Source organism: Trachypithecus francoisi, unplaced genomic scaffold, assembly GCF_009764315.1.
Source record: "Trachypithecus francoisi isolate TF-2019V2 unplaced genomic scaffold, Tfra_2.0 Lachesis_group10, whole genome shotgun sequence".
Taxonomy (NCBI): Eukaryota; Metazoa; Chordata; class Mammalia; order Primates; family Cercopithecidae; genus Trachypithecus; species Trachypithecus francoisi.
Window position 1 is genome coordinate 112,138,545 of NW_022681455.1, and position 26,488 is coordinate 112,165,032.

At 44.9% G+C, this 26,488-nt stretch overlaps 1 protein-coding gene and 1 non-coding gene across 2 annotated transcripts in view; both read left to right on the forward strand.

The window, feature by feature from the left end:
* ZFHX3 (zinc finger homeobox 3) overlaps positions 1-26,488 on the forward strand; it is a 265,248-nt gene that overhangs the window by 201,998 nt on the left and 36,762 nt on the right. The window contains exon 5 of the mRNA XM_033218845.1: positions 16,964-17,071. Within this exon, the coding sequence (XP_033074736.1) occupies positions 16,964-17,071 (108 nt within the window). The remainder of the gene's footprint in view (positions 1-16,963; positions 17,072-26,488) is intronic.
* LOC117088865 lies at positions 24,849-24,908 on the forward strand. The gene has a single exon (XR_004439382.1). It is a non-coding gene; the product is annotated as a U7 small nuclear RNA (small nuclear RNA).

Here is a 26,488-nt window from a genome sequence, read left to right on the forward strand (position 1 = left end):
ACTAATTTCTGCGTTTGCACCGCAGCCATTCTGAGCCTTGAGTGCTTCACCTCAGTCTTGGTGCTGCCCTGGCCTCTTCTCAGGGAGAGGCTTCGGAGCACAGTGGTCAGATGGGTCCTTTGGTTTATGGGTGTCCAGACTGTCCAAGTGCTGCAGCACGGCCCATGGCAAAGGACAGCCTTTGGTCTCCTTTCCCTCTGTGTTTCTTCACCGTGAGGCCAGCTCTGTCCCCACCCCTGCCAGCCCCCAGCCCCCAGTAAACGGAAAGGTTCAAAGAGATTTTATCTGTATCTGCAGCCACATCTCTATCTGCACTTACATACTGACCATGCATGTTTAGGGAAAGACACGAGTCTTTCTACTGGACATCCCTACCAGGACCACCGGCTAAAGCTGTGCAGGTTGCCCCCCACACAAACAGCTCTCTGCTAAGGGGGACACATAAGGACTGCAGTCCATCCCAGATGCTGCCTTACCCAGCAGAGGGAGTGGCGGGTCCCAGGACCATCTGTGCCCAGAGGAAGGGGTGCTGGAGGAGCACCTTGTTCTTTCACAAAGGTACCTTTTGTGTTCACCGTGCCCGTGGCCCTGCAGTGGGTAGCAAGGCCTGCAGGATGCTGCCCAAGACCTCTCTGAGTTTATCCCCTGCCTTGTCCCTTCTCTTCTTGCTTAGTGCTCAGCGCTTCTCCAGCAGGCCAGCCCTCCTGCTGTGCCCTGGGCCTTTGCACGTACCATGCCTCTGCTGTGTGAGCCTCCTGTGGCTCCCATTCTCACTTCTTTCAGGTCTGTGTGCAAATGCCACCCTCCCTGAGATTCCCATGTTAAGGAACTCCCTGGAATCCTTTTTCTACTTTATCGTTGTCCCTTAGCAGCCCCTGACTTAGAATATGCTCACTTACTGAGCTTCTTACTGTGTTTTATCCTCCCCCCTCCTTCCTGCCCCTGCCCCATGAGAGCAGGGGCTTTCCTGTTGTGTTCACAGCTGTGTCGTCGGTGCCTGGAGTAGGTGCCCCATGGATATGTGATGGGTGGGTGGGTGGATGGACAGACAGCACAAGCAGAAGTGTGTGTTCTCCTGTGAAGGCCACCATGGTGCCTCTAGAAGTAGCCATTAAACGTATGGTCCTTGGCATCAGCTGTCACCTCCTAGCTATGTGACATTCACCAGTAATTTAACCTCTCTGAGCCTCATCTGGGAAATGAGAGTCCTAATACTATCTACTTCAGTTGAGTGATGATTGTGTTGCTATTGTTAGATACTTGCTAATGACTTAAGCCAATGGAGGCTTTCTCGCGTGGTATTGGTTTTCATGATCAGGCTCTTTGTGGTGAAGGGGTCCACACAGGCAGGAGAAGAGGAAAGTCATCAGCGTTTTGTACTGATTGGTTCGGTCACAAATCCTTTGCCATCAGAGCATTTGGGATTGGGTCAAAGAAGATGGCAGCTGGAGCACAGGCTCCTGGAGCAGGATGGGGGTGCTGTGACACAGAGCATAGGAGCACACGGCATGGGGGAGTGATGTGGGTTGGGGGTGAAGAGCCCACGCAGGCTTGGTTCAGGGCCGGGCGTGGCTGCAGTTCTGCCGGCCCAGCAGGCAGGTGCTGGGATGTCCCTGTGCATGTGATTACTTCATTATGGAGCCTTTCATTGACTTGGCTGCACTGTGCTGATGAACTGAGACTGGGGACAAGAGCACATAATTGAGGGAAATAAATTCCCATCACAGGCCGGGCTGCAGCCAGGAGCGTGCGTCCTCTAGGCGTGTGTGTGGTGGCAGGGGGAGGGGATTCCAGTATTTTCTCAGGTGCATCTCCCCTTCTTTCCTTCCCTTCCAGACCTTCACAAGCACTGGGCGCAGGGGGAGGAAGGAGTGTGCTACATCTCCCCAGTCCTGCCTCTGTTTCCCATGCTTGGAGCTGCTTTTCCAGAAACAGGCCTCTGGTGTCCTCACCTTGCCCTCTTTTCAACCACGCGGAGGAGGAGGAACCTGCCGGGGCCTCCCTCGTTCCCCTCATGCACCTGTTCATTCTCGCATTCATTCCGTTACCCTTTGTTTGTTCACCTTCATTTCTGTCTATGTTCTCGGCTTAGATATCTATGAAGACAGGGAAGGGGAGCAATGTTACTGCCAGTCTTAATTGAAATAGTGTTTCATTCATCTGGGAAATGAGGCAGGGGAGGGGGCGGGGCAGGGTTTTCAGGGCAGTCTACTGATTGGACACAGAACCAGGCCTGAAGATACCAGTGCCACAAACGCATAGCAAGATCTTAAGAATTTAGGAACCAGAGTCATTTGCATAAAACGAAACCAAAAACCACACAGCCAGCCAGCCACATGGTTTAACCACCACAAAGCCAATGTCCTGCTGCAATGCATTTTCTAAAAAGTGGGATATCAGCTGCTCGGGTCGCCAGAGCATCTGAGGTCAGTCATTATTATTAATCAGTTGTTTACAGCAAAGAGACACACCCCTCCCATCACCCCCAACTCCCAGCGTGTTTTGGGCCTTAAAAAACATTTCCTGGAATGTGAAGTCTGAGTGCTGTGTGCTGGGGGTGCGGGTGATGGTTGGGCGAGGGAGGCAGGTTGCCTCAGTCACAAAGAAGCATGGGCGGTGTGAAGGCAGAGTAGACAAGAAATGGAGAGCCCTCACTTGACACCCTCTGACCTCAGCCAGTGGAGCTGAATGCTGGAGAGCCAGGACTGAAATTGCAGTCACTTTAGATTATTTGGAGCGAGGAGAGGCAGGGAAAAAAGGGTCTGTTGACTACAGGAAGCTGAATTCTTCCTCTGCTGAAAAGCTTATTAGTGGAAGGGGAAAAAGCAATTACTTGGCTTTTGCTAGTTCTCTGTGGCTGGGATTCGGGGCTGTGACAGCAACCCCGTCACCAGTGCCTTCGACCTCACCCTGATCCAGAATATCAATGATGAGCTCTGCCCCAAGCCATTTGGGAGCAAGCAGTACTTCTGGGATTCCCCCCTTTCCAGAAAAGAGCATGGAGGGGAGGAGTATGTGCGTGAGTGGGTGAGTGTGTGCAGATGTAGGAGAGGGGGAGAGAGAGCTGGGTCTTGTCTTGTCTTTAAATGTGATGCTTTTATTGGGGGCTTCATGTTGCCACTCGGCAGGAAGTTAACAGGGTACCAGGTGCCTGGAAACAGGATGGCTGGTTTTGTTTTGTGTATCGTGGGGTTTGCTTTGGTTTTGGTGAGTTCATTTTTTATCCTTGCTGTGCCATTTGTCTTAAAATGTAAAGAAAAATTAGGCATTGCTTTGAACAACTATGGTACCATTATTAGAATCCACCTGCCTCAACATCACCACCTTGATTGAGGGAAGATTCCTGCAGAGCCAGCACCCAGGGAGCGGGGTGTGAGGCTGCACCACTCACACTGCCCTTGGCTTCTGTCTTGTTTGACTGTGTAAGTGTCTCCCAGAGCACTTCTTCCCTCCGCAGCTGATGGCCTTCATCTTCCTTTAGACACCCTCCTTCAGGCTTCCTCACTGTGTGGCTTTGGAGCCCTATCCTGCTCTAATCCCTGGTCTCCTAGTCTGTAAAATTAAGTTACTTGTGGTCACCTCCCCCAGATACCTCAAAACACAGGTAGCACCTTGCAGTGACTAGGCTTTTGCGAACAGCCTTCATTCCTCCTTCCCAAATCTGCTGTCCTCATGTTTATGCTCTTTGTGTTTGAACTATTCTGCCTAGTTATCCTTTTTATATTTTCTAAAACACCTAAGAAATTTCTGCTTTTGCCATCCTAATTGTATCCAGCTAAATTTTACACAGCTAGATTTTTAATCCAATGTCCCTTCTATCTTTTCTTGCTTCTGTATCTCCATTCTTTAGGTTACTTGTCTTCAAGGCTGTTTTCTGTCTTAATTTCCATTCTCCTGGAACATTTCCTTTTCTTTTTAACCTTTCATCAAAGTTCTTTAGTAGTTGAGTCAACTCATAGGCCAACTCTTCTTAACAGAAATTGATCTTTTTTTTTTTTTTAACCATAATATATATTTAATTTTAAGATACAGCCTTACCTGGGTTTGTTTTTTGAAAGTTTTCCTTGGTTTCCATCTAAATCACCTTCCTTCTCCTCCTCCTCCTCGTATTTGAAGATGTTGCTTGGCAAGTGAAGAATCACTTAACTTTATTCTTTCTAATCATGGGGCGGTCTCATCTTCAGTGTTGCATTGCCCTTTGGTTAGCTCACCTTCACACCTCTGGCTTGTTTTACCCTTCCTTGCTAAAATCTTGGCCTTACAAAATGAAGCAAAACCTTTCACTTGTTTCGAGTTTCCTTTCCTTATTCTCTCACTGTCCAGTTTCTATATTTCACTTGTGAAATGTTGCTGGCTGGGCATGGTGACTCACACTTCTAATCCCAACACTTTGGGAGGCTGAGGCGGGAGGATTGCCTGAGCCCAGGACGCTGAGGCTGCAGTGAGCTGAGTTGGTGCTACTGCACTCCAGCCTAGGCAACAGAGCAAGACCTTGTCTCAAAAAAAGAAACAACAACAACAACAAAAAGCCAAAAAAAAAAAAAAACCAAGTTGCTCACTTACGAAAGTTTGGGGAAGTCTGAAGTAAGGATTTTTCTGTCAGCGGGTTTCTAGTACTTCCTCCAACTGCAGTGTGCATACGGAAGGATCTCGGCATCCCAGATTATTTCTTTAAAATGTAATTGTGTGCTACGAATTTCTGTAGATCCCTTATTTCTGTCTCAAGTACCAACTCTTTGTCACTAAACTGCACCTTCTGCCTGATCCCTGATAATTTTGTCATCTCATGACAACGTTTTCTTTCTCTATGGTTTCATGTATTGTTTTCTTTCTCTTTGGTTTCATGTTTTCGAATATTTCCCCCACTAAACAGGATGGGGTGTGAGTCTAGAAGTTAAATTACTTTTATTCAAGTGTTTGTCTTGATGACTATCGCTGTGTGTTTTGGGGCTTTGAGAGGTATTGCTGTATGCATTTGTGGAACGGAATGTATTGCTTTTCAAGGGTTGCTAGCCTGTTCTTAGGTTTGAAAAACACCTCACGGGAGGAAAAGCTAAATAGATAAACAGCGAGTCCTGAGGCTGAATCTACAGGGCAGTTTAGTAGCTGTGGGAGATTTGAGGAGCGCTGCTGTAGCTAAAATCATTGTGAAAGGGATGTGGGGGTGGCATTTTGTTAAGCCCTAGCAAAAGACCATTTCATTGTATAGGATCCAAACTTTAAAAAAATAGAGGCTTTGGATCCAACTACTGGCATTACTTTCTGAGTTTCTAAAAAGGAGGAGGAGGATCCAATATTCTTTCTCCCTTTGGACACAGAATAGCTGTACAAGGTGCCTATTAAAAATGACAACAAGTTAGCAATTCCATCTGCTTTTCCAAAAACCCCATTAATGGAGGAAAGCTCTTGAAGGCAAACCTCTGGACTTTTTCTGTACCTCAGCTTCCTGCTTCACTTTCTTTGCAGTTTCCCAGGAAATGTCAACTGAAACATGTTGCTTCTGTTGCCTATTTGTTTCAAACTGATGCATGCTTGGGGACTGGATGGTTTTTGGAGAGTGGCCCAGTTTTTGACTTTCCACGTGTAGATGCACCTTGAAATGTCTTGGGTCTGGCTTCTGGCAGAGTTAGGTTCTTCTCCGCTGGCACCAGGGAATTTGTGGTAGGCACCCGAAGGCTCCCCAGGATGCTTGCAGTTTGTAAGGGTCTTTCCTTGGCCACTCCTGGTGTTCGTTCACACATGTTTCTAGCATTGCATTCTTGAATGTGCAACCTGTAAATACACAGTGACCTTTGTGGATGCTTGGCGCTGGCCAAGGGAGAGCAGATTTAGCTGGTGTTTTTCTGGGGGCAACACTGCCTGAAGTTGGCCTGATTTCTGTTCCCCAGATTTGGTTTGGAAAGTGTAAGCCTTTTGTTTGTGTTTTGTTTTTATGAATCAGCTTGTTTTACCAGCTGTGCATATTAGTGGCTTATGATCATGCAAAACGAAGCTCATTGACAGTCAGTTCCTGATTCTGCTGTCCACTGGTGGGAGTAAACTCATATTTCTGCCTGAGTTCTGTGCTTCGCAAGGGTGAAGCTGTTTTCTGAATAGGTTAGAGATTCTTCAGACACTGTGGGCTTCAGAGTAAGGCGGCAAACAGGGAATTCAAGTCCCTCATTTGTATCCTCATGTGACTCAGACCTCTGGAGTCATGGTTTTATTTTTCACTGTTGTGTGCCATTTGTCTCGATGGTCAGACACAAAATGTTTACCTCTTTCTTTTTCTGTTTGCTTTTTTGCTTCTCTTTGCCCCAAATATTCTGTCATTCCCATTGGTATTGTCAAACTGTGTCTCCCCAGCATTGCAAATGCATGGCTGCCCCTCCATCTCCCCTCCCCTGGCTGTCGTTCTTGTATAGATTGCATCCATCACAGTTGATGTTCCCGTTACGAGAGCCATCCCACAAGGTTTCACTTATACCCATTAGGTTCTAATCACCATCATTTAGTATCACTTCTGGTACATCCTGTTCATTTCCCATACACCTTCATTTGTATATAGATCCTTAAGTACACTTACACTTGACTTTCTTTCATCTATATATTTCCAACATTTTCCAATTAAAAATAAATAAATAAGGAAACACAGTTTTTGGTTTTTTTTTTTTTTTTTTTTTGCATTAAGCATAAGATCTCTCCCTGACAAGCCAAGTCAGCTTTGATTCAGAAGGAGATACCAGTCTTCTTTAATGGAAACTGTTAAATTTTTTAAATTTACTCTCTATCACTCATGTGTGTTTATCTGTCTGGTTTTCTTCCCTCCCAGCATGGAAACCTGGCAGTGTTTATTTCCGGCAGGTTGTTATTGAAAGACAGATGCTTGTAGGGACTGCTCAGCCTCACACCTGGAATGTTAAAAACCTTTCAGGCAGATCTGCTCTGTTGAAAAATGTCGCTTCCTACAGAGGAAGGGGACAGGAGGGAACTGGTACTCCATCAGGGAAACTCCCCTTCTTCATCCCCCCCACATTGTCATGAACCCCCGATTCTGACCATAAATCTAGACACCTTAGATGATGCCTCTGAATCCACAAAATGGTTAACTCTGATGAGCAGATACTCCATTGAGACCTTCCTCTTTCTGTCAACTCCAGCTTTTCTTTGACCTTTATCAAATTTTCTGTCTTTAAGACATTACTATTTCCTCTCTCACATCCTCCTCTCTTTCCCAGTAGCATACTGCGTTGGAATCATTTTTCTTGACTACTTGGTTTTTAATGAGATGGGGGACACCCTTCTTGGTATCAAGGACCTTCTATTTTGCATGCCCCTTTCTAGAACATTCCAGTTTGGTGTGAGGTTAAACTGTGTAAAATACTGTTTGAAAGAAAGGAGAAAAAAAGAAAGGAACTTGTCAAAATGCATTTGTTAGATCACGTTTTAAATGAAGTACAAATGAAGGTAGTTTTTGTCCAAAGAAAGGAAAAACCCCTGCAGATCCGCTGAGCTCCCAGAGAGCGCGCCTCCTTTGTCGTCACCCTGACATTGAAGTGTAATTTTTCATGGTTATTTGGACTGGAAAATGGGGGAGGGAGAAGGGAGAGATGGGCCTGCGATTATTTCCCATAAATGACAACACAATCACATCACACTCTGCTACAGACATGCTCGGGGAATTTGCCTTTTTTACATTTCATGTGTGAAAGTAACAGCAACAATCATGGCTCTGTAGAAATCCGAGGGAACTAATCCCTGCTGAATTCCGTTTACTTCAGAGTGCTGGGACCTAGCAAGGTTTCTTACTTAGTGTGTATTCCGAGAGCGTTTCGGGGTTAGGTTTGTATTTTACAAACTGGAACTCACACCTTTCAGTTATTAAAAAAAAAAAAAAATCTTCCTGTGAATAGCCACCAGGCGAGTCTGCAACATATTTCGTTCCGTTGTGCTTTGTCGCCGCACATTTACTTTTATCCTTTCTGGATTTCTGCAGGGGGCAACCCAGGTGCTTTTGCTAAGAACACAGATAAATGGAACGTGTTGCAATACTGGCTCTAGGCGTTTCCTCCCTTTTTCTCCTCTCTTGACCCCCACCCACCCCCGTAATTCTAGTGTGGTTTTGACAGACTGTTCAAATGGCCAAGTGGTCTTGCCTGGGAGAGGAAAAATGGCAGGACCCGTCCCTCACCACACAACGGCAGCATTTTTCACTTCATGCTCTGGCATTCTGTGCTGTTCCCACAGGAGGGACAGCTCAAAGAGGGGAAATTTTCTCCGGGAGGCCTTAATAGGCCCTGGCCGCTTTGGACTCGGTAACAGGCTCTCTCCTGTCAATGCTCAAGTTGGAGGTGAAGTTAAGTAAAAAGGCAAATGGAGAGGCTCCCCCAGGCTTGCGTTCTTGTTGAGCTGGGCCACACTCTGCCCAGCAGGGGCGGAACACGCAGGCAGGCTGCAGCCTGGCCCTCCCTTCCCAGTCTGCCTCTTGCCACACAATCCCCATTTTTCTTGTTTCTGTAAACAGTGGTAAGATCTTCAAATATACAAAAGCATAAATGGTCTCTATTCTCCAATTAGTCATTTTTAATAATACCCAGAGTTGCTTTCAGAGTGTTGATTCTTACAGCCTGATGCCAAAAAACAGGGATGGTGGTTGTGGGGGACAGGAACGGGGGTCAGGGTGGGGGTGGTAAGGAGGCTGAATTCCTTCAGTGTGGGGTTTTCCTGCAGGGCCTCCCTGCTGCAACCCCCTTGGAAGCTGGCAGCTCTCCACCACCTTTCAAGCTCTGTCCAGAAACTACAGGCACTGTGGCCCCAGGTGTATTTGGTAAACGAGCATCTAGTGGTAAAAAGAATTCTTGTGGTAAAATGATTATTTAAAGGATCCACGTGAAAAAGTGTGTGTAGGGCCAGGCATAGTGGATCACATCTGTAATCCCAACACTTTTAAAGGCCAAGGCAAGAGGATCACTTGAGCCCAGGAGTTTGAGACCAGCCTGGGCAACACAGTGAGACCCCTATCTCTAGGATTTTTTTTTTTTTTTTAAAGCTGGGCATAGTGAAGTGCACCTATGGTTCTAGCTACTCAGGAGGTCAAGGCAGGAGGATCACTTGAGGCCAGGAGTTCAAGACCAGCCTGGGCAACATAGTGAGACCCCATCCCTACTAAAAATACAAAAAGTATCCTGGCGTGGTGGCATGTGCCTGTAGTCCAAGCTACTCAGGAGGCCGAGGCAGGAGGATCGCTTGAGCCCAGGAGTTTGAGGCTACGGTAAACGATGATTGCACCACTGCACTCCAGCCTGGGTGACCAAGAAAGACCCCGTCTCAAAAAAAAAAGAAGAAATCATCATTGGAGCCAGGGTGTGTGTCTGATGTTTTCCGTGACCCCAGTTTCTTTGTTTATTCCATCCTCTTCACTTTTAGAGGGTCGAAATCTGTTTGTGTCATTGTCATCTTCGAGAAGGCCGTTTTGTTTAAAACAAGCTAGTGGTTTGTTAGTAGTTTGGCTGCTTATTTTTGGTAAGCCACCAGGGTGGGAAAATTACCTGTAGGAGCGTTAGGCTGACCCCTGACTGTTTAGTCCAGCAGATAGTGAAAGGTCTTTCGCATGGCAGAGAGCTTAAGTGGGTGAGAAAATGGAAAAGGATGAAGGCAATGGCACCCTGGAGGGAGACCTGCCTCTGTTTTTCCCACACTGTGTCCTACTGACTCAGTGCACTTGGGTCCTAATGAAGAGGCAGCTTCTAGAGGCCCAGGCCCACAGGAGTGCGGCAGGCCCATTTGCTTATCATCCACACAGAGAGCAAATGGGCATGAATGTCTCGAGCTTTATTCATGCACTGGAGTTTGCCCATTGGAAAAGAAATGATATCCTGAGAAGGTGGAAAAATATTACACATCTGATGAGTAAATAGATGCTCCAGCTATAGAGCCCCTGCCTGCTCTCCCCTGCCCCCACCCCCCACACACATCTGCACTCAGTCTCACCCCTTTGAGGTTTCCTGCCTAGACTACCATAGGGTTAGCTCAAGATGTCCCACTCATCAGTGTTGGTTTGTATCCCAGGCCCTTCCTCTTGTGATGTGGCATTTTCCTCAGTGAATGTATATACTCTGCTAAGAGGTGGAAGATGGAATGGGCAAAGTTGGTTGGTAGTTTTTTTTTTTTTTTTTTATTTAGATGATTATCCACAGAGGACTTCCACGGAGATTGGTAAATTCCCTTTTCTGTGGACATCCATGAGAACATGCAGTCACCTTTACTAAGATGCTGAGTGTAAGGTGTGTGAAGAGAACAATTTGTACTTGTTGTAAGCAAAACCACCTTGATTTAAGGGAAAATTTCTGAGGCAGGGCATTGTCACCCAGAAAACCTAATCGCTTGGAAGTTACCTCTCAGGCATCTAGCCAGGTTGTCAGGGCTGGAAGAACACCATGGAATAAAACCATGGAGTAAATATTTGAGAAGATGTGTCAGGGATGTTGCAGAGTAGGCTACTACATTCTGGATCTGGCTGTCACGGTACGGTAGGATATAAGCTGGGGCACATGGAGAGTCACTGGCAGGACTTCTGGTCACTATTTGATGAGATTCCACTTGCCCAAAAGTCACAGAGGGAGAATGGCATAGGGAGTGGCCCACCTCCATCGGCGTAGCCACAAAGATTACCACCACTAGCTTCTTCCTTTCTAGCTTGGAGAGAGAAAATGAGAGTAGAAGTAACAAGCTGGGAGCAACACAATTGCCCGTCTATCAGCATTACAGATTGTATTCTGTTATAAGTTTCTATTGTAGCAGAATTATAACGCACTGGATTTTATTTGAAATAAGTGGTCTAGGCCTTAGTAGTCATCTTCTATATTGTGGGATTCGATTTGACCTGTATTTGCAAAATAAAGCATGCATATTCTGTAGAATATTTGCAGCCAGTAGAGGTTTCCCATTGATAACAAAATGCCAAGAGGATTGGACACGCTAGAGTGTTCTGCCCTCGTTTTCCAGTTGTGTCAGCCAAGGCTTAAAGAAAAGTGATTGGCCAGGGTATACAATGAGTCTCAGGATGCCACACCTACACAGGAGTTAGAGGAACAAGAGAGCGAGACACATCCCAGAGTCCTTTCTTCCACCCACTACAGAGACACCAGCAAACGCCACTTGTAGCTGCCACCCTCCATGTCACTCCTGATGGTCAGGGTGTACCCCGCCTTTCCCGCCTGCTTCAGTGGTCATCCTTGGGTTAATAAGGTTGAAAATGGAGAAAGGAAAAGCTTTAACTCTATCTTCAAAGTAAGCAGATTGGTTATTTTGTTTTTCAAAGAAGAGGTCCTATATACAATTAAAACTTGTTTCTGGTAAACCTCATTCCAGGAAAGATGAGCTTTTAACAAAAGGCTTTTGACAGCTGCAGGCTATTTCATTTTTTTAATGCCGAATGAAAAATCAATACATTTTTCTGGGTTATACATATTCAGAACAGGCCTGATATTTCCATTATAATGGAAAGTGGGTGTCTGTGCACATCTCGCCTGTCAGAGCTGCACCGCCGCATTTTCCAAGCCACTGCTAAATATTTCAAACCTGATTTGATTGTGGTTCATGACAGCTAATGTTTCTCAGCTCTTGAGCCTGCCGACAGGCAAACGCACTTTATTTCACCCCCACCCTCAAACATCGCTCCCTCCAAAGAAAAAGGAAAGAACAATTTCATTCTTCGGGGATCACAGATTGGTGTATTATTTAAGTAACATGATCATGTGAGAGCCTCGTGTACAGATACCCTGATTCTTAGGAGAATTTCCAAGTTTCTATCACACCAAGGCACTATGGGGGCTTTGTCAGGTTTGGGGAAGGTTTGAATTAATCTGCATTATCCTGTTAAGAGTTAGGAACAGAGGGACTAGTCTTAATCATTGATTGACTCCCCTTCCTTCAAGCTTGTAAGTGATTCATAGAATACCCCCCATGGACATGTCACTCGGCCCCATTATTTGGGAAAATAGTACCTTTTTTTTTTTAAAAAAACAATTGGAACATTTTCTTGGGTGGTGCGTTCAGGGAGTGTGCTCAGTGAGGCTGTGGGGTTCATTGCTGACTTTGTGGTGATGCCACCTCTATTTTTGGCTTCTGCCTGGTGCTGCTTTCACGAACCAGTTTCCAGATTGTTCATAAGATTGGTGCAAATTCCCATAGGGCTGCCAGTTGGCACGCTTGCCTCCTTTGGAAGCAGATTTCACCACCGATGGGGGAATTGTGCAGTCACCTTTACCAAGATGCTAAGTATAAGGTATATTAAGAGATCAATTTGCATTTGTGGTCAGCAAAACCACTTTGATTGAAGGGAAATTTTCTGGGACTGGGGTATCATCCCCTTGAAAACTGAAGCTATCCTAGGAAGCTTTCCCCTTTAGAAGGCATTTATCTGCTGGAATTCTTGCACTTGAGGGTGCTGCCCTTAACCAGGTGGCCTGAATGATGAGCAGGATGGAATGGATTTGGCCAAGCACTAGTAAGTAACTGCTATCTGGGAGAAGCAGTTGTAAAAAGGAGGTGGTGATGGAAAGAGTTTTGTTTTGTTTTTCAGACAGGGTCTCTCACTCTGTTGCCTGTTGCCTAGGCTAGAGTACAGTGATGCAGTCATGGCTCACAGCAGCCTCAACTGCCCAGGCTCAAGTAATCCTCCCACCTCAGCTTCCTGAGTTAGCTATGACTACAAGGGTGTGCCATCACACCAGCTAAGTTTTACATTTTTTGTAGAGATGGGTGTCTCACTCTGTTGTCCAGGTTGGTCTGAAACTCCTGAATTCAAGCAATCCGCCCACCTCGGCCTCCCAAAGTGCTGGGATTTACAGGCATGAGCCACCATGCCCAGCCAGAAAAGAGATTTTTAAAGGCCTTTAGTCACCGTTGAAGATGGAAATGAAAGGCAGAAGGGGCCCTAGGAAGACACTGCAGTTTTCCAATATTTGCTTTTATTTCCCTAACTCTTTAATATGAAAACACATACAGGAGTGGGTGCTCCAGTTTGAGGCTACTGTGGGCTTCCACAGGGGTTTTAAAGGCACCTTCTTTGGTGTCTTCTAAAACACAGAGCTGTCTGGGAGGCATTGGGCCTGCTACCTCCTGCCCAGAACCAGGGTGGGACTAGGGGAGTGGGGATGACCTCCTCTCCCAGGTCCTGGCCGTGCCCTTGGGAAAGCATACCTGGTGTGCTCTGGTCGGGATCGGAAATACCATTAAATGCTTGAAGGAGAAGATGGTTTTGATTTGTCTGTTTCAGCCTTAAAAATGGCACAGTGGCTGTTATGTGTCTTGGTCTCTTTTTCTATAGGAAAGACAGGATTTTCCAGATAAAACTGATCATCAGTCCATCAAGTCTTCACTTGTTCCCACCATCTGTCAGTAGCTGATATTATAGGGGAAAAAAATCTGCAGCCTCTGTAATAATGACCCAGCCAGTTGCCACTGACTTCGCAGAAGAGGGGGGAATGCAATCCGTGATCCGTGGGGAAAAATAGCAAGAAACAAAAAACCTCCCCTCCATTCTCCAGCATGTGTGTATCAAATCTACATTCCTAAAGAGAACAAGGGCTCCTAGATAACAGCCCTAGGAGCTTAGCATGTGGATGCAGACTTCTGTTTCAAAGTGGGATGCCATTTCGCCCCTGGTTCCCACGTGTTTCCGGGGCGGGGAGACCAAGCCCTTCCCCAGGCCTGGCTCTTGGTAAGCAGCTTGCTTTATGCTTTTGGAACCGATAAAACACACCCTGCCTGCAAAGCATCGTGGGCCTGAGCTGTCCAGAGGAATTTTCAGTTTGCATCTCTGTTTTTTAATCATATCTCTACCTTTATTGGTATTCAGAGCTCACAGTTTTCCGGTTACTGTCAGCCTGGGCTTTCATCCATTTTAAAGAGCTATTTTTCCTCTTGCTGTTGATGATGATGGTATAAAGACAGATGGTGTAACTGCTTATGAACGTCCTATTTTATATCTACAGGACCAGACAGTTCACTTGAAGACATATATTATTTCCACATGCTCAGGTTAGGCGGCCCAGACTCGTCTGCCTCCTTCAGCCAGCAGCCCTTCCGGGCCTCGCCATGCGGAGGGCGACACCTGTAGGTCACAGCTGGAACTGCAGAGATGAGCTGGCTGGGCTGAATGGGACCTGGTTTTTAGGTGGGGGTGGGGGGCTGAGGACACTGATCCCCTTGAAAGGGAGCTGGCTTATCCAGGATTTTCCTAATCATTTCTTCTTCCACCACGCATAGAGCAGTCTTTTAGTGAATGAATCACAAATGATAATATTAAACCTAGGAACTCAAGAAGAGGACTTGATTGTAAATCTTTAAAAAAAAAGAGAGATAAGCAAAATAAGTTCTTGAAATAACCTCTTTCGTTGATCCTCTCATCGGAACTCAGCTGCCTTCATTTTCTGCTTGCAGTAGGGCAGGGAGGGAAGAAAGCAAAGGCCCAAGTGGGCTCACAGAATGAGAGCTCCAGGAATATTCACAAAGCAACATGCAGTTTCCATGCTTGATGCATCAATGATCTGCTTATACATTATAGTCTCTAGCTTCTCAACAGATTTGTTTGGTAAGGCTCAAAGAATTGGGGTCAGTGTCGGGTGACCGTGAGTTTTTAATGCTCTGCTGTGATAGCTGCAGGCTATATAATGTGCTGGCTTGGAGATGGTCCCCCAGTGGGTACATCCCTTCCTATGTCTGCTGAGCAGCACCTTCAGGCACTGCTCATCACCATCTCAGGGTGTTCTGTAGTTTGTACGTGTCAGACTCTCCCCATCTAAGGTGGTCATATGTATGCACTAGAGATGAGAGGCCACTGAGCCATCTCTTTGCCTAATCAAATTTGGTTAACCCATTTATGCCAGAGATTGAAAAATTTTTTTGTGTGAAAAATCAGACCCTGGCGATGACCTTCAGCAGTAGGATATAAATAACTCCCACAAGCTTAGTGTTCCAATACTGGAACACTAGGCATAAATGTATCAACACTACAGATATTTTGTGTCACAGCATGTATTAGGACAAATAAGGATCCTTTAAGAGACCTAGCTCATCTGGGTAGACCTAATGTAATAATATTCATAGACCGAAAGCTGGTATCACCATTCAAAGATGAATTTTATTATAATGTTGAACAATTTTATTGAAAGCCTAAAAATGTGCTCGGAACATCCCACCTGAACATAATGAAGATAGTTCCTGTGTCATGCTGTGTAATTTGTTATTACTCTACTGACACCTATACATGTTTTCTCTGCTAAATGATGTATGGTGTCAAAATGTGGGGCTCTGTAACTGATTGACTTCAAGCTGTGGTTGCCTAATTTTTCTGTTTGAACTAAGGGTAGGGTAGGGAAACCTGATGTTGACTTTATTGTGCAGTGAGACAAAGAAGGAGACATAGAAATTATATGTGGAATATGAGTTGGAGATGAAAATAAGCAGTACCGTATTTCACCTGGGTTCCCAGTGACTGCCTCATAAGCTCCCTCTTGGTGGTAAGGAAGAAAGAACGTTTGTGACACTAGTTCAGTTTTCCAGACCTTGGACCTCTGTCGTCTCTTGAGTCAAGACAATCTGATTCTAAATAGACACCTTCTTCCTCAGTGTTTTAGAAACTCTTTAAGAGCAATTTACTTTGTACTCCTATTACTTTCTTCGTGAGATACATTTAGAGGCTGTTTTCTAGACAGTCAGAAGGCATGATACTTTGAAAAACTGAGAAGTAGCATCGGGGTAGAGGCTGTTTTCTAGAGGGTCAGAAGGCATGATACTTTAAAATACTGAAAAGTAGAACTGGGGTTGGAGAGACCTCTGGCGGTGCTGAACAGAGGCCTGATCCAGTGTTCTTAAGCCAGACCCAGTACTTCCTTGCTGGGGTCTGGTCTACTGACAGATGTGGGCATCCTTGCCCTCATGCCTGTGCACCTGAGAAAATGTCCTCTTCATAGCCTCCTAATAATTTCATCTTTATTAAAATTATTTCACCTTGGTTTGTCCACTTTATTCATTCCCTTAGCCCAGTCTTACTGAATGCATGCTCTGGATAATGTGACTCAGAGGGCCAGGAAAGCAAGAGAGAAGTGTCTCCCCTTCTTTCCCTCAGTATCTAGAGTATCTTATTCTCTTCTTCCCCACTTGGCCGAATGACATTTCACTTCATAAGCAACCTAGCGTTGGCAGCCATCATTCTGCCTTCACTGTAGCACTGTATACTGAACTGGAGAGACATTTCCTGCATTAGTTTTAAACCCGTAGTGAGTGAAGGATGGAATTGCTTCAAAAAGAAAGTGTGTGACTCTGTTACAAATTTTTATCCTTTACTCTACAAATCTCACTTCCCACCACTGCCTCCTGGCATGCTCACAAGATGCCATTTGGTTTTTGGAACCCTTCAAACTGATGAACTCCTATCACTGATATTCTATGACTCTTCACAACCTGAATGACTTCCAACAACTCCCACACCCTCTGGCACATGCATGGGCACTGTGAGCCCTGTGAGGGGTCAGTGACTGGGGGTGGTCTAGGCCAATGCCTAGACCGGCATTGGGAGGCTCTGGGAATGGAGCTAGGCATGAAGTGAACAGGTGGCCACGTTTTGCATTTTCAAGTGTAAAACACTTGCATGCAACTTCAGGGATTCAGGTGGAGCTACTGCTTCAGCCAGGATTGGTTTTTTAGTTAGAGACTAGTTCTATCTGGAAATACGTAATGGCCACATATCTGGGGCAAGTCACAGCCTCATACCAGCTGTTTACCCAGAAGGAAAGTCCCCACTGCTTACCCAGACCTTGGTATATCCTTAGCACAGTCAGCCTCTCAGGGGCCTCTGGAAAGAGAAGGGGGACGAGTCATTGGTGTCTGTTTTGTGGTTGGCAGTTCTTTGCAATAGGGGCCAAAAGTCCTTCATCTTCTTTTTATTTTTAACCCTTGACATGTTTTTCTTCTGTTTCAGAAGAAGCCATTGAAGATGTTGAAGGACCCAATGAAACAGCTGCTGATCCAGAGGAGCTTGCTAAGGAGCAAGAGGGTGGAGGCGAGAAAGACCAGGGCAAGTGGGCAGGTAGTGTGCGTGGCTGCCCTCGAACCTTCTAATCTTTCCTTCCCTGGAAGAATGGAGCTAACAAGTCAGGGAGCAGACACATCCTTAGTCTGCCCAGAAAAACTCTGTTGGCTTTGGGCATGTGGGAGGGGGATTTCATTTTGCTTTTTTGAGCGCTCACCTTTATTCTCCTTTATTATACTATATATATGTTTTAATGGTTAAGCTTTTTAAGTGGCACCAAAGCCAACTTATTTATTGAGTATCCAGGTAAGTGCCAAGCTCTGTGCAAGGGCATCTCAGTTTTGGTCACCTCTCTTTGGTAGCTCTTCACCAAAATGCCCTTGATGTCATTCTTCCTCTATTGAAGGTCCAGTCGCTGGTCCCACCTGCTCTCAAGGCCAGTGGAGGGATTTGTTATGTGGAACTTTATCAGGGTCACCCCTGATTCTTAGCCTCAGCATTCTCTAAGGGTCAGGCACAGGGGCTCATGCCTGTAATCTCAATACTTTGGGAGGCTGAGGGTGGGAGGATCACTTGAGGCCAGGAATTCAAGACCTGCCTGGGCAACATAGCGAGTCCCTGTCTCTACTAAAATTCAAAAAAAAAAAAAAATTGCTGGGTGTGGTGGCACATACCTGTAGTCCCAGTTACTCAGGGGGCTGAGGTGGGAGAACCACTTGAACCCTCAGCTGGAGGTTGAGGCTGCGGTGAGCCCTGATCATGCCAGCCACTGCACTCCACCCTAGGTGACAGAGCGAGACTCTATCTCGGCGGCGGGGGGGTGGAGATTCTCAGCTGAGCATAATGGCTCACACCCTCACACCTGTAATCCCAGCCCTGTGGGAGGCTGAGGTCGGCAGATTGCTTAAGCTCAGAAGTTTGAGACCAGCCTGCGCAACACAGTGAGACACTGTGTCTACAAAAAATTAGCCAGACATTGTGTCGCATGCTTGTAGTACCAGCTGCTTGGGGGCCTGAGGTGGGAGGAGTGCTTGAGCCAGGGAGGTCAAGGCTACAGTGAGCTAAGATCATGCCATCGCACTCCAGCCTGCATGACCAAAAAAAAAAAAAAATTCTAAGGGAGTTAGCAGTGAAGGGTGATCTTTGTCCTGCATTTGGGGGCCTGGGCAGGGCCCTGCACAGGTGGTGCCTGCCCTGGATATTCTTCCTGTCCTCCCCCTCCCCCAGCGTGAGCACTCACATGCTGAAATCCACCCAAAGGGGAGACAAGCAGTGCAGCCAGGAAGGGGGACATCTTACCCAAAGCAGAAGACATTGAAGAAGCCAAGGCAGAAAGTGCTATTTCTGGAAAAACTGGTGTTGAGAGAAGGAGAACGGCCATTTCTCAAGATGATAAGATTTCTATATTGAGGGGAAGAAGAGCTGAGACTAAAAAAGCTTAGGGTTTCTGAGGAGGAGCAAAGTCACTTCAGAGAAGACTTAGGGGACAGTTAAGTCTTTTAGAAAATAATAAGAGGAAATGATGTGACAGGCAACAAAAATGATTTTATTTGATCAACCTAATTCTTACTACCATGATTAATATTACAATACTTTTGTTTTTGAGAAAATATTTACTTTCTAGAGCCCATATTCATTGGGCCTTTGTTACTTTTCCAGGCATGACTGTTCTTAAATCATATTCAGTGTTGGCCTTCAGTATTTAAACAAGATACAGAATCTTGGAGAGAGGCCAGAAGAGAGCAATGAAAATGACTGAAGGGCTGAGAAATATTGCCTTTGAGAAGAGGCTGAAGAAATGGGTCATTCAGCCTAGAAAAGAGAAATTAGAGAGGTAGTACAATAGTTCCCAAATATCGGGAGGGATACGCAGGGCGGGCGATGCACTACTGTTCAGTGTTTCCTGGGAGACACAGACAGGGCCATACTGCAGCCGAATGAATGGACGGCACACCGGGTGGACTCTACTGTCCACCGTGCTTAGCGTTCCCCTTCAGACTGGCCTGTGTGGTGTCCAGAAGCCTGAACTCCAGAAAACAGTGAGGGTTACGGCCAAACACCCTAGGAGGATGTGTAAGGTAGGACCAAGGAATAGAGGATGACCATCTGTGCTCAAAGGAAGGCCCTAAATGTAGTGGGGGACGTATCCTCCTGTGGGGCTTTGCCTGGACCCTGATCCCGGTTTTGCCTCAACGTTGAATGAGAGCGAAACAAATGGCTCAGATGGCAGTTAAACAGATCACCAGGTCTGGGGAAAAGGATTTCACAAACACAGTTTGAAGACTGGGTGACCTTCTGGGCCATCTGTCCTTTGTTGTCACGATTTGGGTGCTTGATTTCTAATCCTGACTCTGCCACTCATTAGCTGTGTGACCACACTCAAGGTACCTTGACCTTTCTGTGCCTCAGTTTCCCCAGATGAGATGAGGATTAAAAATGGTACCTATTTCTTTAGGATTGCTGTGAGGATTATTTGACTACGGGAAGCTCAGAACAGTGCTTGGCATGTTGTAAGCTCTATGTAAGTTGTTTGTTTGTTTAATGGTTTAGTGATATATAAGATGAGGAAAACTGGTAGCAGTTTCTCTTTGGGTCCTCTGTTGCAAGGCAGCATGTGGCTCCTGGGAATTTTGAGCTGAGGGAGGAGCAACATACAAGGATTTAGAGGGACTGTGCGAATGATGTTTGGTGCATATGTTTTCTGCATTTTGTGTGCTAAGGCACTACAGAAATAATAAACAGGAGCCACCATTTGCAAAGCCCCTACTGTATGTGCTGCCCTATGATAGTCACTCTATATGTGCTTCTCTAATCCTTCCAACCAGTTTAGGGCAGGCTTTGTTGAGAGCAGTTCAATTAAATCTTATTCAGAGTGTTTCTGATTCAGTGGGAATGTGTCTTCACAGCACTAGTGGACATGCTAGGCAGTCAGGAGACTGCTAAAAGACGTAAAACAAGCACCATAAAAAATGAATGTCCTTAATAAGGTTTCCGTTTCTCATGCATTCATTCAAGCAACAGACCTACTTAATCTTTACTTCCAAAAGAAAATGGATGAATGAGTTGATTGAATGAATAACTCAGAGGTGCACGTTGCCAGCTGCACAGTAGTAAAGAGAGAAGGGAAAATTCTTTCCCTACTCCTGCAGATGATCCTCTTTTGACCCGAAGCATAATTTTGTCTATAGTATCTGAGTGTGTAATGACAGGCTTGATTAAGGTACTTGGGCCGGTTTGATCTTGGAATCGATACAGGTGCCAGCAACCTCATCTGAGCTTTCTTCTGGATTCTTAGTATTTTATATATTTTTTAAAAATCTACATTTGTTCTGTTCTCTCCCTAAATTGAGCTGTTCCTATCTGATTACATGTGATGGGGAATGCTTCCTCCTGGCAAGTAAATAAATAGTGATTTCACAATTTGTTATGTTGATTAGTGGCTGTTCATGATGCAGATTAATAATATTTCAAATGGGCCTGGATAATTGGCATTTTCTCAGATATTGATTTTGTAGTTTTGGGGTATGTGCAGGAATGGGTAATCTTTACTGAACACTTTCAGCTATTTATTTCTACATTTGGAGTGGGCCTCCTGGTTTCCTTTTTGGGTGTCCCTCTTTGGGATTCTTTTATTCAGATGTCAGGTATTTTACCCTGGGTGGCAGCACAGCAAGCAAGATAGTGATCTGAACCAAGGTTGGGTCAGTTCTACGATCAATGGCTGGGTCCCTACCCCATGCAAGGCACTGGGCAGAGTTCCACTGATCACAAATTTAGTGAGATTATAGGGCCTGCCTTCAGGGAATCTAACACTCTTCTGGGGATTTCAGGAACGCCTATAGTTGTCAGAGCAATATTACTATAGACCAGTGCTGTTGAATGGAACTTTCAGTATGGATAGAAATGTTCTGCATCTGACCTGAACAATACAATAGTCACTTGCCACATATGGCTATTGAGCCTGTAAAGTGTGGATAGTACCACTGAGGAACTGAACTTTAAATTGTATTTAATTTTAATCAATTTAAATTTAAAGAGCCACACGTGCAGCTTATGGATACCCAAAAGGAACAAAACTAACCCTGAAAGAATGCATCATAGATATAGCAACTTTCCGGTAATTATAAAGGTTGCATAAAGCTCTAACCCTGTGCCAGGCACCATTCTAGAGCTTCACACCTGTCCTTCCCAGCAGGCATGCCATGAATTGCTCACAGGTACACAGGTCCTGCTTCATCTGTTTATCCCAATTTGCCATCATTTTGTGTGTGCCATGATGTGAAAAAAAGGAAGGTTAGAAACTCTAGCAAGTTGCTGAAAGGTATACAGACAGGTGCAGATTTACACACTGGCTTTTCCACTTATTCTAATTTAGGACAGAGCCCAAGCTCTTACCAATATACCATCTCTCAGAGAAGGGTCATTTTCAGTTTGATCATTTCATCTAGTTTTCATCTATGTCTGAGTATAAGGAGCAGCAGTCTCCCGACATTGTACAGTGATTATAGTAACACGACAACCTCCAGGATGTTCAAAATGAACTGGATTATCAACCATGGATATATATCTTGTAAGGAGTTGGTGTTGTGCTCAGTCTGAAAGCAGGATGGTGATGTGGAAAGACTCTAGATTTGGAGTCAGGAAGTCCACCAGCCAGCATATGACCTTGGTTGAGGCACTTGGCCTCTTTCGGCTCAGGTACATCCTCTGTGAAACATGGACAAAGGATATCCACTAGTCCCAACCACCTGAGAGTTCCAAGATGGTGAGTGGTAGCACATGTACAGGCCCTTGGGGCACATCTTGTCAAGGAAAGTGGGATGAGCTCCTGTGGGCCAATGAAGGGTATAGGAAAGTTCTTTGTTCTCTTCCCTAATGCACAGCCATTGCCACTGTCCAACTTTGTGGTTTTCTCTTTTGAAACATGAAAATGACCCTTGTTCTCTTTTACTGGAATAGATTTGAATGTGTGTATTCTCGAATGAAGAGCCCCTCGTGTCATCAACTGAGCAATGATTAATGCAGTGATTATCCAATTAATCATTAATTGCAATAAGTTAAGCGATATACAATTAATGTGATGCTTTATCACCAATAATTAGGGGAAAAATTGAACTCTTGGCAAAGAATCATAGCAAGATGGTTATTTAATTCCTGTAGTCGTCATGGTTTCCAGCCACAGAGCACCAAGCTGAGTCTAGTTAAGGTAATTTGGGACAAGATGACCAGAGGGTATTGGTGCTTTTAAAAAATGGGGGTTGGAGGGGAAGCAGGGAAATAGCTCAACTTGAAATGACACCACAGCAATGCTTCAGAAATCCCTGACATTCATGTTTATATTTTTGTAAATTTTTGAGTTAGAATGGTAGTTTGAGTGTTTTCATTTTTCTAAAGGATTGGCCTGAAGGGATTTTACTTTATTAATTTTTTTAAATCTATGATGCTCACCTAACACAGCAATTAGTGTAGTGGAGCATCCCTTATTTGAATCTATGGAAGATTGCTATTAAAGGAAGTATTAATGGGCTGGTGAGGTCTGGGTGACTGTTAGGGAAAAGAATGTTTATGGAATATGGTGCTGGCAGGCATGATTTCAATCGGATTTGACATGTTTAACATAAATGTATAGTGTATGGCTCCTGCCGCATATGAATAATTCCTTCAGACCTGCTGCCTTTCTAATTACTAAGGTTGAAAAAAAGCAGGTCAGGCACATCTTGGTGCAAATCTATTACCAGCCCTCCCCCTATTTTCCCTGTTGTTTACAGCTTTGTATAAATAGAGATGCCTTTGTATGGGGAACTTAGTGCCTGAAATATAATCTGTGACAAAGAATGGAAAGAGGCTGAAAAAATACTTTTTTTTTTTTTTTTTTCCAAATTGAGTCTCTAAAGACAAAAGAAGGTATGTGCTGAGAGGAAACATGTGTTAGGAAAAACACAGGACTCGCAGGAGTCAGAAGCCCTGGGTTCAAGGCCTAATTCTGCCACTAAGATTACCTTTGTGACCTCAGGTCTCTGGACCTCACTTTCCAAATCTGTTAAGTGGCAGGTTGGACCAAATGGGTTCTTAACAATCTGGAGCTCCATAAAATATGACTGGGGGAGGGAGAGTTGTAGAGTAGTATAGAATCTTGGAGCGTATTAATTACTAAAGTTGGAATGCTGATAACTTTCCAAGATTTCCCTTGTTTGTGGCTAGTTAATATACCCTGGATAAAAGGTTCAAGGCTTTCTCGATGGAGGTCAGGCAGCACCAAGCCTACTTTTCTTGATGGGGTGTCAGAGCACCATATGCCCTTACCTAGTTCTGTGTTCTTGGGCCAGACTCACTGTGGTGTCAGAGCCAGTGTGATGAGGACATCAACAGAGGCGTCCTTGGAGACTCACATGGATGCCTTTGAGTGGCCACCCATATCCCAACCCTATTGTTGACTAGAAACCAGGCCATTCACCACCACCACACCTCTACAGAAATCATTTTGGCCTAACTCTGTATCTTTCCAGTCCTTGGTTTCATTTCTCCACCTCACCCAAAAGTAAATTTGTCTTTGCAGTCGGGTGCATGTGAGGGAATGCTGGGAGCCCATTGTGCGTGGCCCCTTTGTGGTTCAACGGTCCTGCCAATGGAAACCGTTTTTGGTTTTATGTTTTCACACATAGATGGGAATTGTGTGACTCTGTCAGCTTTTTCAGAGTCAGCTTGTCCCCCCTTCTCTCACTCCCCACTCTTTTTTTTTTCCAGGCCACTTCCAGTATACTTGGCTGCTTAAAGTCACTGCAGGCGGAATTCTGTCTCACAATTGAAAACAAACCATGAACTATTTTTATGTTGGGAAGCCAAAATAGATACAGGCTGTGGTGTATATATGGACTTGCCCAAATTCCAGTTAATTCAGAGGTCTTGGCTTTGAGAATTTATATTGTAAGTCATAAGAGAGATAGGGACTACATCAGTTGAACAAATATTTTCTTGCACAGATATATCTAAGGCAGGTACAGGACATGCAAAAAAAGGAAAAAGGAACTCACTTTCTAGAAGTGTTGTCATATGTAATCACATAATTATGACACAGTATAATGAGAACTATCATCAAGGTATAGATAAAGGGCAGTGAAAATGTAGATTAAGGAGCAAATCATTGTTCATCACTATAGAAAATACCTTATAGATTTGCATATTATTCTTACAGAGTGGCCATGTTAATCTTGCCTGCTTTGTTCTGGCTTTAATTTTTGTGCCAATGAGAAAGTACCTCTGTTATTATAATCATGATTGTTTAAAAAAAATTACCATTGTGCCTTTCCGTGGGGGATATTAGAGCATGTTCATTAGGTTCTCATATTCTTCTTGGGTCCAATGTTACCTTCGTTTTGCAGCCTCGAGAACTAAGTAAGGCTCAGAGATTGGGAACTTTTGGGTGTCAGAGTTGCACTCAAACCCCAATTTGCCTTCTGAGTCAGATACATTTCCTACATTATAAAGCCAAAGAACATGTAACATTATCACTTTCTCTACTTACAGGAAGGTTGGAGGAGGAGAACTTAAGCTCTGTGCTTCTCTTGTCAGATAGAGTTGTCAGCTGTTTATGGTCAGGAGCTGTGTGGCAACCATTGATTTTTGTAATCCCTAGCACCTAGCAAGTGCTTAATACTGTTCAGATGTTTCATTAACAATCAATTGGTAAAATAGCATGACATAAGTATCTTCAAGTCCAAGTTATTCTACTTTCTGCTTTGTAGACATTAAATCCATGGGTTAATAGGACTGTCTCATCCTGGTATACAGAAAAGACAAATTTAGGGTGCCTTTGCTTGTCCTAAAAACCAAGTTTCAGTGTTATAGCTTTTGGAATTTGTCTAGCAGGCTTTCCGGTCTTCACTGGAAAGCCTGTAAAAAAGCAAAAATAAACAAGTTTCTCCCCTCGTTCTATGGTTTTATAGCCCCACCAGTATTATTTTCCAATCCTTCCAAAAAAGAAACCATAGCAACAAATGTTTGCACTTTCACCATGTGCCAGACTCTGTGGTAGGCGTCATATGCCTGATCTCTGGCTAGCGGCACAGAAACGGTGTGTAGTCAGTGTCACCCCACTGACAGATGAGGAAACGGAAAGTTCAGTGTAGTCAGATAGGATGCTTGAGGTTATACAGTCAGGATCTGAACCAACTGTGACCAGTGCTACAAAGCACTGTGCTTTATTACCTAGCAAGGGGGGCTGACTGATGCCTTCGGGTGAAGAGAACGTGGCCTTAGGCAAACAAGTGAAAAAATATCAGTTCCTGAGGAGTCCCTGAAGGCGCTCCAGAACCACCTCCCCGCACCTTCACACAGGTCACTTATTCTAGGCCTTTGGAGTACTGTGAGTGAGCTGAATGTGGGAACTCAATGGAGATGGAAAGCAGCACTGATATTAAATATAAACATTACTCAGTGTAGGGTGTCTATCTCTCTGTACTGTACAAAATACAAAGAGAAGATGTTGACAGTCTTTGTAGTGCTTAAATCTGGAGGGGAAAGTGGAGAATCATTCCCATTTCCCACCCTTGCAGGAACCTGAGTAACGTCTTTCTTCCCTAAGTACAAGTTCTCACACTTTCCTGTGGAACCTGGACTAGCAAAAAGATCACGAGGGAAGACCAGTTTGTAAGGTTCTGATAAGTTACATTCAGCAGTTCTCTGTATCTGTCACCATTCTGGACACACACCCATATTTTATCTGTTTATGTTCACAAGTTCACTTTCACTAATAAAATTTAGTATTTTAGGAAGACAGATTTGGAATGGAGAAGAAACTAGAAGAATATTGCTATATTGCAGTCGCTCAGAGTCTAGACTGTGTTGGGGCTCGGAGACCCTAACTAACCTAATTATTGTCTGACTCAGTAGAGACTGAATGGGCCTCTGTTAATTAACTTTGGCCCGATCCCAGAATGATTCGCATGCCACTAGTTTTGATCTATGTCCTGCACCTCTGGGCTTTTTCCTTTGTTGGTCCAAAGGTCTCTGAGGTTCCTTCCCGCTCTGGTTGTCTTCACAGTCCTGTAATAAAGCCACAGGGAAGCGTGATAAGTGCAGACCCCCTAGTGTGTCCCTGGACTGTGGCCACCCGTCCTCACAAGATACCATGGCCATAGCTGTAGGAAGCCATGCCAGGGGAAGACAGCATATTTTGAGGGAACCAACAAGAGGCCAAAGACAGGCAGGTCGACTCAGTACCTCAAAGTCAGGAATCAGGTCAGAGTCAAAATCAGGAATATTTAGCAGGCCTCCAAAATCCTGGCATGAGCCAGGCTCACGGTGGCAGTCCAATGCCTGTAATTTATTAAACAGACCAACAGCTGATGTTGGTCTAAACCAGGTGGTGGCTCTGTTTTGACTGGTGGTTCATTTGCAAACCTGATACAGAGGGAGCAAGGTGTCTTGAAACTGAAATGTGAAATGGCCTTTTGGGAACTCAGATCAGTGTGGTTA